General features: G+C 39.9%; 1 protein-coding gene across 1 annotated transcript in view; it reads left to right on the top strand.

The window, feature by feature from the left end:
* The first annotated feature begins 622 nt into the window (after nt 1-622).
* ZNF827 (zinc finger protein 827) overlaps nt 623-14,637 on the top strand; it is a 75,837-nt gene continuing 61,822 nt past the window's right edge. The window contains exons 1-3 of the mRNA XM_010023581.1: nt 623-725; nt 829-1,839; nt 6,567-6,739. Coding sequence (XP_010021883.1) covers nt 623-725; nt 829-1,839; nt 6,567-6,739 — 1,287 coding nt within the window. The remainder of the gene's footprint in view (nt 726-828; nt 1,840-6,566; nt 6,740-14,637) is intronic.

Below are 14,637 nucleotides of genomic sequence, written 5' to 3'. Positions count from 1 at the left end.
GGAGGAAATGTAACTAACTGCATTGAGACCAATGCTGCTCTCTCACCCCCACTTTCCCCCCTCCCCACCCCCTTTCAGCTAAACTAAGTTCAGTTTAGGATGGTCTTTAAAACTTCAACATTAATGGAGAGTGACAAGCAAATAATAAACAAGAGGTGTCTATTAAGAAGAAAAAAACCACAAGTACTAGTTCTGTGTGTCGGACATTCCTTCTCAAATAGTTGGAGAGATGAGAACTTCAGCCTGTGTTCATGTATTAGTCATTTCAGCTGTTCAGGAATGAATTGTGTATCAGCGGTACAAATTTTATTCTGGTTTAGATAGGGGTCACTGCAGGATTAGGCTGAGATTTAAAGTAACTGGAAGAAACTACTTTGAGTAGCTACATACCTGATTGGCTTGTGAAGGTGCACCTGTGGTAGTTGTACAAAGACACGAGTATCCACTAATTTCTGGGCCCATTAAATCCTTGCTTTATACCACAAAGTTCATAATATTTTGCAGGAATACAGGCTATACCAATAATGAAATATTTGCAGTACATGAATATGTATGATGTATATTTGTATCATTGCAGTTTCAGCTGGTTTAGTTACGCTGACTGAAAGATGACAGGCTTATCATGATCTTGTCTTCAAAGAAAGACTTAATCATTTTCAAAACAAGATTTCCTGCTCACTCAGTCCAGGCTGATGCTAAGTCCGTGCACTCCAGGGGGATGTTAGGTGACTGACTAGGCACGAGGGTCATGCAGAGACCAGGCATACTTCATGCTAAGTTATTTTACACATATTTGGGAATAATACTGTTGTTCTTGGTTCCACGCAGATGGTACCAGACAGGAAGAAGTGGAAGGTGAACTCAGTGAAGAAGAACGCTGGTTTGGAAATTCTTCAGAAACTCCTTCAGAGGCATCATATGGAGAAGTCCAGGAGAACTTTAAGTTGTCTCTTGAGGACAGGATCCAAGAGCAGTCCACTTCCCCAGATACTTCTTTGGGAAGTGCAACTCCTAGCAGCAACACAGCGGAGCTGGGATCCATTGAAAATGAGGCACTAAGAGACACACTACAGAGCAAAGAGCACCTTTCTCCTGATGTGTCTTGTCTCTGTGAAGAAGAACCTCCTGGTCCAAATAAGCCACTGAGTAGTAACCTGAGGCGGCTGCTGGAGGCTGGCTCCCTCAAGCTGGATACTGCTGTTACAGTCAATGGCAGAGTTGAGTCCCCCGTAAATCTTGGCTCAAACCTTTCCTTCTCTCCACCTGCTCATCATGCCCAGCAGCTAAGTGTTCTTGCCAGAAAGCTTGCTGAGAAACAGGAACAAAGTGACCAATACAGTGCAAGTAGTCACTTTATATGGAATCAAGGTAAATGGTTGCCAAATTCAACCACCACCTGTGGTTTGTCCCCTGATTCAGCTATCCTGAAACTGAAAGCCGCAGCAAATGCTGTTCTGCAGGACAAATCTCTGTCAAGGACTGAAGACACTATAAGGTTTGAATCCTTTTCCTCACCTTTTAGTTCTCAGTCAGCCAGCTCCACATTAGCAGCTTTGTCTAAGAAAGTGAGTGAAAGAAGCATGACTCCTGGGCAGGAGCACCCGCCTCCAGCTAGTTCTTTCCTTTCTCTGGCTTCCATGACCTCTTCAGCTGCCCTTCTCAAGGAGGTTGCTGCAAGGGCTGCGGGCACCCTGTTGGCTGAGAAGAAGAAATCACTGGTTGCTGAGGATCCCCTGCAGCTTTCAGAGTTGAAGCAAGAGAAAGCAACTCCACCACAGTCTTTGGAATTATTGTTACTGCCAGTCCCTAAGGGAAGAGCATCTAAACCCACTACTACAGGTATGGATACAGTTTGAACCACTACACAGAATGTATCTGTTTTCCTATAGGCTTGTGTAACTTATCTTCAATGGGCCTGGATTTGGTTCGATTCCATGTATTATAAGAAGTAGGTACTTCAGGTAAACAATAGAAAAGCTTTTTAAAATACCACTTGAAGACCAAATTGTCACAAATGTTTCCATGTTTGAAAAATATAAGTGTACAGCTCAGTACTTTTTTTTTTTATTCCCTACAATGGTGTTTTCCGCTCTTACCAAGTTCAGAGTAAGTCCACAAAAATATTTAATGGAGAAGATCAAAGAATCTGTGTTAGGGAGCTCACGGTAACAGTGAGCATGTACAAAACTACCACTTTTGAAATACTGGACAAGGGAGAATTCTCCCTCCTGCTGTCTCTGTCACAAATAGACTTTTGTATAATTGCTTACTACCCTGTCCTAATTTACCAGAGTATATTATTATGTTGCCACTTTTCATTAAATTTTTTTTCAGCAGTTCTGTATTTTGCAGTCCTTTGTCCTCTATTTTTTTTTTTTTACTTTTTTTATTTTTTCTAAAAAAGGCAAACTGGATTTTCCAATTTCTTCAACAGGAACCATTTTTACACTTCTGACTTCTGTTCACCAGTTCCAGCTGTTGACAGTCAAGGAATAAGGCTTACAGGGAATAAGAAGAAATAATTTTGGTAACAAAAACCGTGGCAAGCCATGCAGGGAAATTGCAATGATCCACCTTCAAAATAAGGAAAAATAAGGTTTCTTTCGTCTCTTCCTATAAAAAGTGCACATCATGGATTCATATTTCAAGTAGAACATACAGCTTCAGGTGTTGTCAGTGTTCTCCCTGGAGCGGCATTCTGCTGCAGAGGGGAAGGAAGCACGTCAGCTATCTTCATAAGATGCACAAAGTGGTTCGGTGTATTAGAGCTTTACAAAGTTTTATCAGGAATACCAGTTTGATTGCACAGGTGTAGCAAGCCAGTGTAAATACATGAAACCTGACATGGGCATTGTATCATTGCAATACCGTCTTTCTGACTTAACATTTTTGTTTAGGGATGTTACGAGGTCTGATCTGTTCCTGTGCAGCCCTTGGTAAAAACTTACAGGACAGACAGAAGTGCTTATTCTTCCCTTGGAAGAGGAGAGGTAGGGATGCGATGGTAGCAGGGTTTTGCTCCCAGTTACATGTGTTCTACAAATGCTTTGCTGGTGTGTTTTGCTAAGACAATTGAAGTAGCAAACTATGGCATGGATCTGGTCTAAGGTTTTCATTGGTTTAGATGAAGTCCTTTTTGGAGTAACATAACTTAAATGAAGAAAAAGGTCCTTTCATGTGGGAATAGGAGTACCCACACTGGCTACACCAATGTGACTGTGGGCATTAATTTAATGTAACTTTCCCCATAAGGCTAGCCTTCATATAAGAAAAACAGCAATGTCTAGAAAAGGAGTAAGGTTAAAATTTATCTGAAGTTATTAGTTTATTTCCTGCGGGAGAAAAAGCTGTTCACATCGTCAGTTTTTACTGGGGAAAAGTAGGTAGTTGTAGTAATATCCAGGTTCTGTGTTTGACCAACAAACTGAGATTTCTCTGTACAGCTTATACGAGGGGAGTGCTCTGTACCAGCATGCAAGTGTGCTGGTAGTACTGGCACTTTATGCACTACCAAATACTCTCTTTGCTGAAGGCCCAAGCATACTGTGCTGCTAAAAGATAACAATGGGGGCTGACTGCCTCAGGTCCTTAGTAACCAAGGAATAACTATCCATTTTTTATAATATATGGGACTAGTGCCCCAAGAGGAATGGTGTTTCCTTTCAGTTCATACACACTGAGCCAGTGCCAGTTGGCATCCAAGCAAACTTTGTGGTGTAATGTTCATAGCGAAAGTTCTTTAAGTCCATTTTCTGGTATGCTACTAAGTTTTTCCTTTCTAAATAATTAAGTGACTGAAACTAAAAAGCAAGCTGTTGGTTAGCATATCTGGATGTTTATTATGGAAAGCTAGACTCCTTGGTCCCCTCAGCTATGGAGAAGTGCAGCTTGCAAAAAGAGGTCACTGTTCAGTGACCTTTGATTGAAGACTTCACTTCTGTACATGAGTAGAGCAGCTGAGTGTGTGTATTTGCCATGGAAATAAATGTCACATGTTCCTGATTCCTTTTGCACCTACAACCCTATGGCACTAAAAGCAAAAAACAGTTTTTAATTTTATAATGTTTTAGCTTTTTATGACTCTGTGATTGAGCCTTTTTTTTTTTTTTGTCTCATTCCAAGGTGAGACACCTATTCCCAGGAGGCATAGCTTGGGGGAGGTGGCGTATCTCCTCTTGTACTTTAAACTTTTAAGGCACTGGGGAGTTTGCTTTGTTGTCATGAGTCTGATTCACTTACCCACCAGCAACATCTAGCTTTGGTCATGAGATCAATACTCAGATTAATTAGATGTCGACAAGTAAGGAAAAGCAAAGGTGGAGGCTATTTAAAGAGGAATAGTTAATTACAAGAGTATGCCTGCTGCTCTTTTGTCCACCATGTTGAGCTATTTGCTCAGAATTATTTCAGGCAAGAAGCTGGAGCCATGGCTTATCCAGAGTAGGCACCTCTGGAACTGCATGTCAGGTTTGGTGGACCTAATCATTACTTGCATAGATTATAGTAAAGTGGTCCAGAGAAAACTGACTTTTATATCAATCTATTAATATTGCCAATTTATAAAATGCTCATGTGCTTGGGATGAAATTCATAAGGTAGCCTGGAATCTCTGTTAAAGTTCTGATAGAATTTTTTAAGATGTGTGGGTGGCAGACCCTTCTTTTACTGACCAAATGCTGGTTTGGTGTAACTTTTTGCTTGTGATGCTTGCAATTTTGTTCTTGAAGCTTCTTTGGGAAGCACTAGCTGATTCTCTTTTCACTGGGTTGATGTCTTTCCAACTAATTGACACCATGTGACATAAAATAGACATCAATATAAATGAAGAAAAGCTGAATCCCACGATTTTCTCTCTTAATGCTTAGGTCTGTGTAGTATAGTGAAGAGCTAACATGGTTCAGCTTTGGAGAACATTGAAATAATTCCTTTGCACCATTGTCATTGTTACTGGTGAAGTCACATGCATTCAGTCCAGTTCTTTGCATATTTTGTAATGTGCTAAATTACTATTGATCCATCTTGTTTGCAGATTTATTTTTATTGGGGTGGAAAACAGGTAATAGCTTGTTACATATTTCTTTTCTGGATCCTTTGTGGTGATAGCCAGAGGCTGGAGAAGAGATATGGTTAAAAGAAAAGAAATGACAGGTAAAAATGCTACTAATGCTTTTTTTTTTTCTGTGGTTTGTCTTTCTCCTGCCTTGTGTGAAGAAGTAAGTAAAGATACTTAAAAATTGAAACACAAGCAATTTTAGCATTGGTGTCGGCGTACTTTTCAGAGGTGCAGGGAGTGGAACAGTTTGATAGTATGTTGAATGTCATAGAATATTTCATGATGAGCGTTTCTGAACTTCTAGAAGTGCATGCTTTGACAATGTGTCCTTTTTTGTACTTACATAATGATGACCCGATCAGTTGGATTACAGTGTTTTTGTTTCCTCCCTAATAGCAAGAATTGTATTTTAGGATATGACAAATCTTTCTGGAGGTTTTTATCACTTAGTTCCTCATCAAGGGAATTTGGTGTTTGCTATATCCTTATCAGTAGGAAATAACTGATAATAATGAGATGAAATATTCTGAGAGAATTTCTAAATAGCAGGATGCACATTGCTGAGCTCTGGATATTTGGAAATAGTCTTTTACAGTGAGTGAAAAGGCTTCCAATTTCACAGTAACATTAGACCTTTCTTTACACTAAGCAGAGGAAGTTGTGGTGAGGGAATGAATAGATGGTTAGTTGTGTGAAGTCAGCAGCAAGGGATTTCTCTTTCCTTCAACCTTGCAGTGGTTCCACACACAGTGACATTAACCACATTCACCTGATAAATGCTACCAAATCCTTTTCATATTTTAGGTGAATTGGGCAGTAAAGCAGAGTGCAAACATTTTAGGAAAGTTTAAAGCCCTGGCAACTGGAGGAGCAGCAGGAAACCCATGACCTGAAGACCTGATGACTGAAGTTGCAGCAGCATCTGCTTGACCATAACTAAACAATTTCAACAGCAGGGGTTCTGAAGCCATTCATTTCTGTAGTTCAGTATATCTGATACGGAATACCAGCATGCTTTTCAGTTAAGCTGTGGATTGTTCTATGCTTTATATCCTGCTCCCCTGCTGGCTAACCATCAGATATGGAAATGGATCATTTTTTGACAGTTAAGCATATTTTCCATACCCTGCTATAACCGGCCTTTGATAGGAAATGAAGCTGCAAAGTAATGATTATGAGAGACATCCATCTCAGTTTAGTTAAATTATAAGGACCATTAGGACCAGGTGAGATAGAGTAGCATCCCCTCCTGATTAGCCAAAAGATGTTTTGGACATTAACCTTTACAAATTATGGTGACCTTTCTTAGAGGGAGAATAACTAGATTAAGGGGAAAAGGGATATGCGGAGGAGGGGGACAGAACTGAAATTTCAGGTATATGTTGTTTAACCAATGTCTCTTTGCAGATAAATTCTAGCACTGAAAAATGGTATCTTGGTTATGTTTACAAGGGGAAAGTATTTGACAAGTAGCTATAAGGGATCCTCTCTTTTTCTTCCCCCTTGTGCTAAGCCTCTGAAGAAGAAGGAGGAAAACCTTTCCAGTGTCCAATCTGTGGTTTGGTTATCAAGAGGAAGAGTTACTGGAAACGGCACATGGTGATTCATACAGGTTTGAAAAGTCATCAGTGTCCACTCTGTCCATTTCGCTGTGCACGCAAGGACAATCTCAAATCACACATGAAGGTAAGTGTTTACTGACAATTGAATCACTTGAATCATCAATGAAAAAATGATAGCATAACAAAACTATTTTGAGTTTTCAAGAACAATATTTCCCTAGTTATACTACTAGTGATACCTTTATTTCAGTTAGAGACCACAAAAAGAGAAAGAAATAACTTTTTTCCTTTGCTTGCCTTTCCATTTTATGTGATGTGGAAACTTCCTTGGGTTATGTCAACTTGGTGCAGCAAAAGCTGTTTGAGACTGATTTAGTTCTGGACTTGAAACCACCAGAAGCAGGGATGTTAGCTGAGGTGTGACACCGTGCAAACACAGCAGTGCTGGTTTTCAGGGTGCCAGCTAGTATGTCTGCATGCCATTGCATCACACTCAACTCAGCCAGCACTAGCAGGGGTTCTCTCCATGACTTTCCACAGACAGGCCTGCAGTTTTAACTTTCTCTCCTGCTGTATTTTTTAACTGCAGGCATTTCAGCAGTGAATCATCCAAACCAAAAAGAATGACATTTTATACCGTAATGTTTCGTTTTGAAGAGTTTCCATTAAGTTTAGAGTGGGCTTTTAACTCAGCTTTAGTTTTAGGCTCAGACTGAAAATGTTCTTTTGAATGAAGCAGTATCTGTGTTGATACGGAAAAATATAAACATGTAAAGAAACTGCCTACCTGCTTAGCTGAAGTACTACATGGTTGCAGTATGCAAAGCGTGTGGTCTTGCAAGCTATAGAACATGTTTGATGAAGTAAAAATGGTACCTGCCTCATTAGCCCATGGATGAAGAAGCTAAGGTGCAAAAAGTTTCCCCTGTTAATGCAGTTGAGTTTTATAATAGTGAAATATTTTAATACAGTTAGTATTTTGTCTGGTTTAGACAAATGTGTGTAACAGAGAACCAGACTGGTGTGGAGGGGGACAAAAATGCTTGTTCAGCTTTTATATATGCTAGTGCAGAATTTGAGATCACTAAACAGGAGTCTTAACCTTGCTTACAGCCAAGTAGCTGTTCACTTCCATGCAAATGATTCAGATGATTCCACTCGTCAGAACAGCAAATCTTACTGTATTTCAGGTCTTTGCTAGGTCTGGAGTCATCCCCCTAAAGTCTGAGGGCTTATCCTTTAATGCTTCTACTATGGATCAGTGCACTATTCCCAGGCATCCTTGATGTATCATGCTAATCCTTATTAGGTACAAGAAGGTTTGGTGTTTGTGGCTCTTTCTTTTAGGACTTGGTGTTCCATGTTGACTAGAGGGCACATATGGCCATCAGGAGTAGAAGATGAGTATCTAGAATGGGAACACAGCATGATTCTATCATAAGAAAGGCTTCTTGGTTTTGGTTATTGACAGGCTGCAAAGCACGCATCACCTAAAAGCTTGCTGTTGCCTGGCAAAGACCTGTTGTTGTCCCCTGCTTTGTCCCCGTGTCCCTCTTACTGAGTTGTTATTTGGAAGTTGAGGGCCTATCCGTTCCTTTTTGGCATAATGATTTCCATAGGTGGTCACAGGTTGAAGAAAATGAGGAACTTTTTCACTGTCTCTGTGTGCTGGCAGATTGACTGCTGTCTGAAGTCCTTGTGCTCTTTCCTGCTCCCACCTAACTGAGCTCATGTCATCTTAAAACAGATGTACAAACATGTAACATGTAGTGTTAATTATTTGGTAATATGGTAATTATTACCAAGTAATGCTCAGTTAGACATAGAATCATAGAATCAACTAGGTTGGAAAAGACCTTTAAGATAATCAAGTCCAGCCACTACCCCAGGACTGCCATCACGGAGGTCAGAGCAGGGCCCAGAGCTGCTTGACACAGTGTGAGATACTACAGCCTCCTTTAGCCTTACTATAGAGGTAAGATCTGAAGTCTGATGAGTCAATGCCATCCAGTCATGCAGATCATGATGGATTATGTGGTCTTTGCTGGTAAAACTGCCCCCTATTTAAGATGTAATTGCTCTTTTGTCCTTTTATAGCCTCATGGATAGAGGTAAAGAATCATAAGCACAAGAATCTGAAAGATAATGTTTTACCTTAATTTCAATGGGTTTCACATTTCTCAGTTGAGTAGGCTATTCGTAAAAACATTTTATATCACATCAAAATTGAAGCAGGTGAATGGGATAGGGGCACGTTAGTCATGTGTCCAACAGTGTCAGACATAATTTGAATTCCCTTTGGTGAAAGTGTAAATTGATAACAAGATTAAAAATAAAAAAAATAGTAGATTTCTTTTCTCATTGTAAGAAAGTGCTGCTTTTAAATCTGTATGTAAATAGGTATGGGGTTATGATAACTGACATATATATAGGCCAAGAGTGTTCAAAATGGAATGAATACACATCAGACATGGTACAGCACAGCTGAGAGCTACTTAGCCTGCAGTGTTCTGGTTATGCCAGTCAGGTGTTTCAGTTCTCCTCATTGTCCTATGATCCTTTGGGAGCTACCTGGCCTTACCTCGTTCCTGGCAGGCAACCCATGAAGGTAGAGCTACCTCCAGCTCTCTCCTCTTCTCTCCCTGCCCATGAGTCAGCTGCAGCTACAGGTGGAGACACGTTTTTCAAAACCAAAAGGCTACTCAAAATTAGGGTATTAGGCTGGTGTTTGTCATTCATTATAAGCCAATTTTTATTCTAGGGTACTAATACAAGCCAAGCTTTTTTCCTTTTGCCTGCTTTTGGTTTTCAAGTTTTATGTTGCATTGATAAGGATGACAAGCAAAACCTGTTGAGGTGTTCTGTCCAGCTGCAGTCCTCAAAATCTAACAGGGTTGTCTCTGTTTCCTCCTAGGCAGCATAGCAAAGAGCTGAAACACCTCCTCTTTTTTCTAGGTTCTTGTAGGGCTTTTCCATTGAAACTGATTATTTAGAGATTTTATTTCCATGAGTGGCTTGTGTGTGTCCATATGGTCTCTCCTTATTGCGTGTATCTTTAGGTTAATGAATAACTAAATAATATAAATACTCTATAATTTTATGGTAATTATGACGTGTCAAACTGATTGACCCAGAATACAACATTGCCAACATTTTCAGTGTCTTGTCGCCTGCTAGAGAAAATCTTAATAGAGAGCTGTATTGATTCCAGCCCTAACCCATATTCATATCTACATGTGCTACCCACCATGTTGATGGAACGTTCTTCTAGCAAGGGCACTTTGCCAGGACCAGCTCACAACTGGAGGCGAGGAGTGAAAGGCAAGAAGGGAAGCACAAGGGAAGTTTCCACACAGACACACAATGAAAAAGGGAGGCTGGGTAGTCTGCCTTTTAAGGCACACAGCATCTATAATTGTTATATTGCACTTAGATTCAGCAGTGATATGCACCTCAGAAAAACCCTAAAATAGACACAGTACAGTATTTTTGATGTCAAATCATAGAACATGCATAACCGCAAATTTTGGCCCTTATTTCCAGGAATCTGGGGGTAGCATCTCAGAACTTGATTCTGGTATCATAGTGTGGTTTTCAGGGGTGCTGAGAACACTGAAAATGAAGCTGGACAAAAGGAATGGGTAACTGAGAAAGGTATCTTGTCGGAGCAGGCAGAAAGGGTTGTGCTTGAGTCCTCCTCTCTATTTATCTGAACATATATTCAGTTGGAATATACTGTTTTCTTCTTGAGAGAGAATCTTAACATACTTCTGCAGAAAGCAGCGGAAAGGGGCAGCAGGCTCAGGCTTTTCTGTTTTTCCTGGTAGGGAAGTGGGGATTAAATTTACCTCAGAGCAATACCACAAGCATCAGTCAGACTTTGGCCAATTGGTGTCTTTGGATCATGCACATAATCCTCCTCAGCAATTGGTGGATGGGAGAGGCTTGTGAGATCATGCAGATACGTTCCAAGAAAGCAACGGGATATTAGCCTGGGCACTTGGAAGGGGGAATGAGGAAGAGGAGCATATGGCCAAAAATAATATCTATAGATGTTCCTTGTGCTGCTGTATAGACGTTAGGCAGAAATGGGTGAGCCAGCCCTTCTAGCAGTGGAAAAGTTAGGCATTGTGAACACATGCTGAAGCATGAGGTGTGGCAGAAAATGAGGAAAGAGAAGATTAAGCTTAACAGAGAAGTTAGATACAGTGGCAGGCAGGTCATGTGATGCTTAACCACAGGATCTTCCTGTTTCTATTGCTTAAGAATAGGGACCATGTAGTGAGATCTCAGATTAATGTTCCTGTGTAATACAAGGAGGATTCTAATCAGCCTCTTGTTTAGGGAGAGGCTATTAATTACATGATAGTGGGAGTAATAAAAGGCCCTGAAGAATGTAGCTAGGTGCACACTACCCCTTAGTGATTTGCTTTTCCCTCTTTTCTTTTGCATGTAGGGTCAGACAATTGAATAAGTATTCCTAATCCATTTTGGTGAAGTACAGGATAGGTTATTTTGAAGTATCTTCACTAGATGAAGCAGGGGAGAGAGAGGTTGACTGTATGTATGGGAGGGGTTTTGCTTTGGTTTAAGCTAAACTTAAAGAGCCCTGGGAGGCACCTGTGATTTCATTGCCTTCCCTCAGACAACGGGAGATAATGCAAACTTGCACAGCTTTTCAACAAGTGAAGCCAGTGCCCTGAGTCTCAGACAGGTACCACAAATGACTTCAAATATCTGCCTTTTAATCTTGTCACTTTTTGTATACGAGACAAGGATAAGACAGGGTATGCAAGGATACCTTAAATCGTAAAGAAAAAAGAAAAAAAAAAAAAACCAAATTTTTTTTGTGAATGCCTCATCCAGCCCTGCAGAGAGGCTTTTTTTTGTTTCCCCTTTGCTTTCAAGCAAAGCAAAGAAATAGTTTCAGAAAGAAAATAGTATATAAATAATGTATGTGTCCTGAGGGGAAGGATCATATCAAAACTAGCAACATAGCACTAAATTTTGGAAAGTGCAATATTTTTAAAATGAAGGAATTTATCAGAAATGAGCATGAAATGAAAAAGCAGAGGGGCACATGATAGATGCAAGATGGAGACCTCTCGAGTGTACTCTAATGCAGTCACAGAAGGCAGCATTTTACTAAAAGAGATTTAAGAGAAAAAAGGAAATAAAAATCAAACCCCAGAGAAGATCAGTGGGTAGGCAGGTATGGCTGTGTGGCCAGGTTGTAGTAGCTGTCAATTGTAGTAGTTGCTTAGACAGATGCCCCTTATGGAAATGTTAATCCACTTCAAAGCTTGTGAGAAAAATAAAACCTATAGTAGGCAAAGAAAAGAGTGATAATTAGGTCATAGAAAGAAGGTGAAGAGTGAGTACCTAGAAGCAAACAGAGCAGTGAACGGATTTAGCACCCCAACCCCATTATGCTCTGATTTTGCTTAGAGATGGAGGTTCTCAGAAAAAAACACTTCCTCTTATTATGACTGTTTAAAAAATAACAACTAAAAACCCCTGTTAAGTTCCACAAACAAAAGGTGAATGCCAATTCTTCCTTTCCTGTGCCTCGTAAGTAGAAAAGAGTCTCTGCAGAGTATTACCCCAACTTTAAGGAAGGGGAAAAAGAAAATACCTACCTCACCAGTACTACAAAATTGCAGGAGGTGCCTGTGGCACTGTTTCCCTCAACCCTACTCACCACTGTACTTTGTTAGGTGGGATCACGTGTATTTGTAATTGTGGTACATCCATATGGACCAGGGTGTACTTCCTAGGACGTAAATTGGTGGGTAAATCAGCAGGGCTGTTGCTTTTAAGTATGAAAAGTTGATTTAAGAAATTGCTTAGTATGTCAATAAAAACCTAATGGGAAAAAAAAATACAGTGATACGAATGAGGTGTTGTGATAGGGGCATGTGGTGTCTGTAAAAGAAAATCATGTGTTCTTCTACTCAGATGTTCTGAGCATGTCAAGAAAATCATGGACTTAGGGAATTGGTTGAAATTTATTTGGTCTTTAAAAAAGCCTTTGGCAAAGCTTCTCACTGAGAAGCTGCCAAATAAATTAAGCAATGTGATGTACTATGGCAAATTAGAAATTCACCAAGAGACAGTAAAACAAAGGGTAGGCAGGAATTAGCAATTTTAAGCATGACAGAAGGCTAACAGAGAGGTATTCCATTACTAAGTGGAATTGTGTGTATTTTAGCAAATGTGATCTGCACAAAATGATGTCTGTGGGTAAGAGAATTGTAGACAATAAAACCTTTTGTGCATGAATCAAGATTTTAAAAGGTAAAGCTTAAGAGAGAACAAAAAGAGGCTGTCTGACAGATCAACAAGGGACAAATGAAGTTACTGTTGACAAATACAAGGTACTGCACATTGGAAACAAGAGTCTAATAATGCACCTGGCTGTCTTATTTAATGAACTGTGACTACTCAGGGAAAATATATGGGTATCACTGTAGACAGTTCAATGAAAACCTTTTCTTAGCATGCGCGGCAGTGGTTAAAAAAAGTACATTACATATCTGAATGTCTGGAGAATAAAACAGAAATAACCCTGAAAATATTACAATGCTGTTATTAACGTATGGTGTGCTGCCACTTACAATACTCGCTCTTGGTCACTGCATCAAAAAGACGTGTCAGAGATAGAAGGGATTTTAAAAGCTGGCAATCAAAATGATTAGTGTGATGGCAAGAACTCCCATTGAAGAAAGAAGCTGAAAAGAATGAGACTGCCAGGAGGGTGAGAGAGGTGTGATCGAAGGTGCGAGGTGTGATCAAATTAATGCATGTGATAGAGAAGAGAAATTGAATGGCCTCTTTTTTTTGTCTTGTGAGAATGAGGAGGCAGCAACAGTAAGTGAAAGAAGCAAATAAAGAAATGACTAATAGATAATTATTACCCAAGTGCTCTCAAACTAGGCCTGAAGTTTGTAAGGAGTGTAGAGTTCTGTTTAAAATTATTGCATATGTAATATCAAGCACACATTGAAAAAACTGTAGAACCACAAAATATTGTTGGAGACTGTGAAGACTGTAGGGTTAAAATAAAGATGATGCAAGTACTTTACACACTCAAGGAGAATATCCAGAACTAAATGAAATAAACTCAGAAGACAGAAGTCCTTATATGTTTGAGACATAAGTCAGACAGGAGGTTTGTTGGATTTTGAAAGAGCAGGTTGTGCACTGTGGTTCGTTGCAGCCTAATTCAGAGAGATCCAAATCTAGCAGCAGTTGGGCTCAGACTGGGACTTTGGAGAAAACCTGTCAGCTGCCCTCTTGTCTCCTCCTACCTGTGGTTCTTCCAGTAACAGCCTCATTGAGTCTAAAGAGGACATCTGATGGTTTGTGTAGCATTAGCACAGTGTAAGAGCCATTCTTCTGTCTCATGGAGGGAGAAGGCAGCTTTTTGGTCGCTAACACTCTGTGACCTGGATCTCCCCTGTGGCTTTCTGTGTAGCTGTACAGGGTTTCTTGTTTCTTACTCTGCAGCAAGTAGTTGCTGCCTTGACTTTTCCCTCCAAATAGCATAGAGTGGCAATTCTTGGCTCTTCTAGCTGCTATCAGATGGTAAATAAAGGGCATTTTTTCCTTTAAAGGGACTTTAATTCTTAGCTTCTAATTCTAATGGTGTTCAAATTTTAAAATACTTATTTTTGATAATTAAAAAAAGAATATTTAAATCTCATGGTGGGACTGGACTCACTGAAGGTTAAATATTGGTCTTGATGTTGTCTCATGTAGGTTTTTTGATAGAGCTAAAATTCTTCCTTTTAAAACTAAGTATTTGGGTTTGGATTCTGTCATTCCTTGCCTGCAAGTTATAAACATACTTTATTTTATAATAAATCCATTGGTGATGCTGCTGTTGTCTTTGGGCAGGAGAAAAATCCAAATCAGATGAATCAGTCTCCCCTATTCTCATCCATTCTCAAAAGATACTGCAGGGGTGGCATGCCACTCATGGTAGGCTCCCACACAGACCATGCCACCTGACTGCAGCAG

The sequence above is a fragment of the Nestor notabilis genome, unplaced genomic scaffold, assembly GCF_000696875.1.
Source record: "Nestor notabilis isolate BGI_N333 unplaced genomic scaffold, ASM69687v1 scaffold11271, whole genome shotgun sequence".
Classification (NCBI taxonomy): Eukaryota; Metazoa; Chordata; class Aves; order Psittaciformes; family Psittacidae; genus Nestor; species Nestor notabilis.
This window is presented reverse-complemented; position numbering and strand designations above follow the sequence as displayed.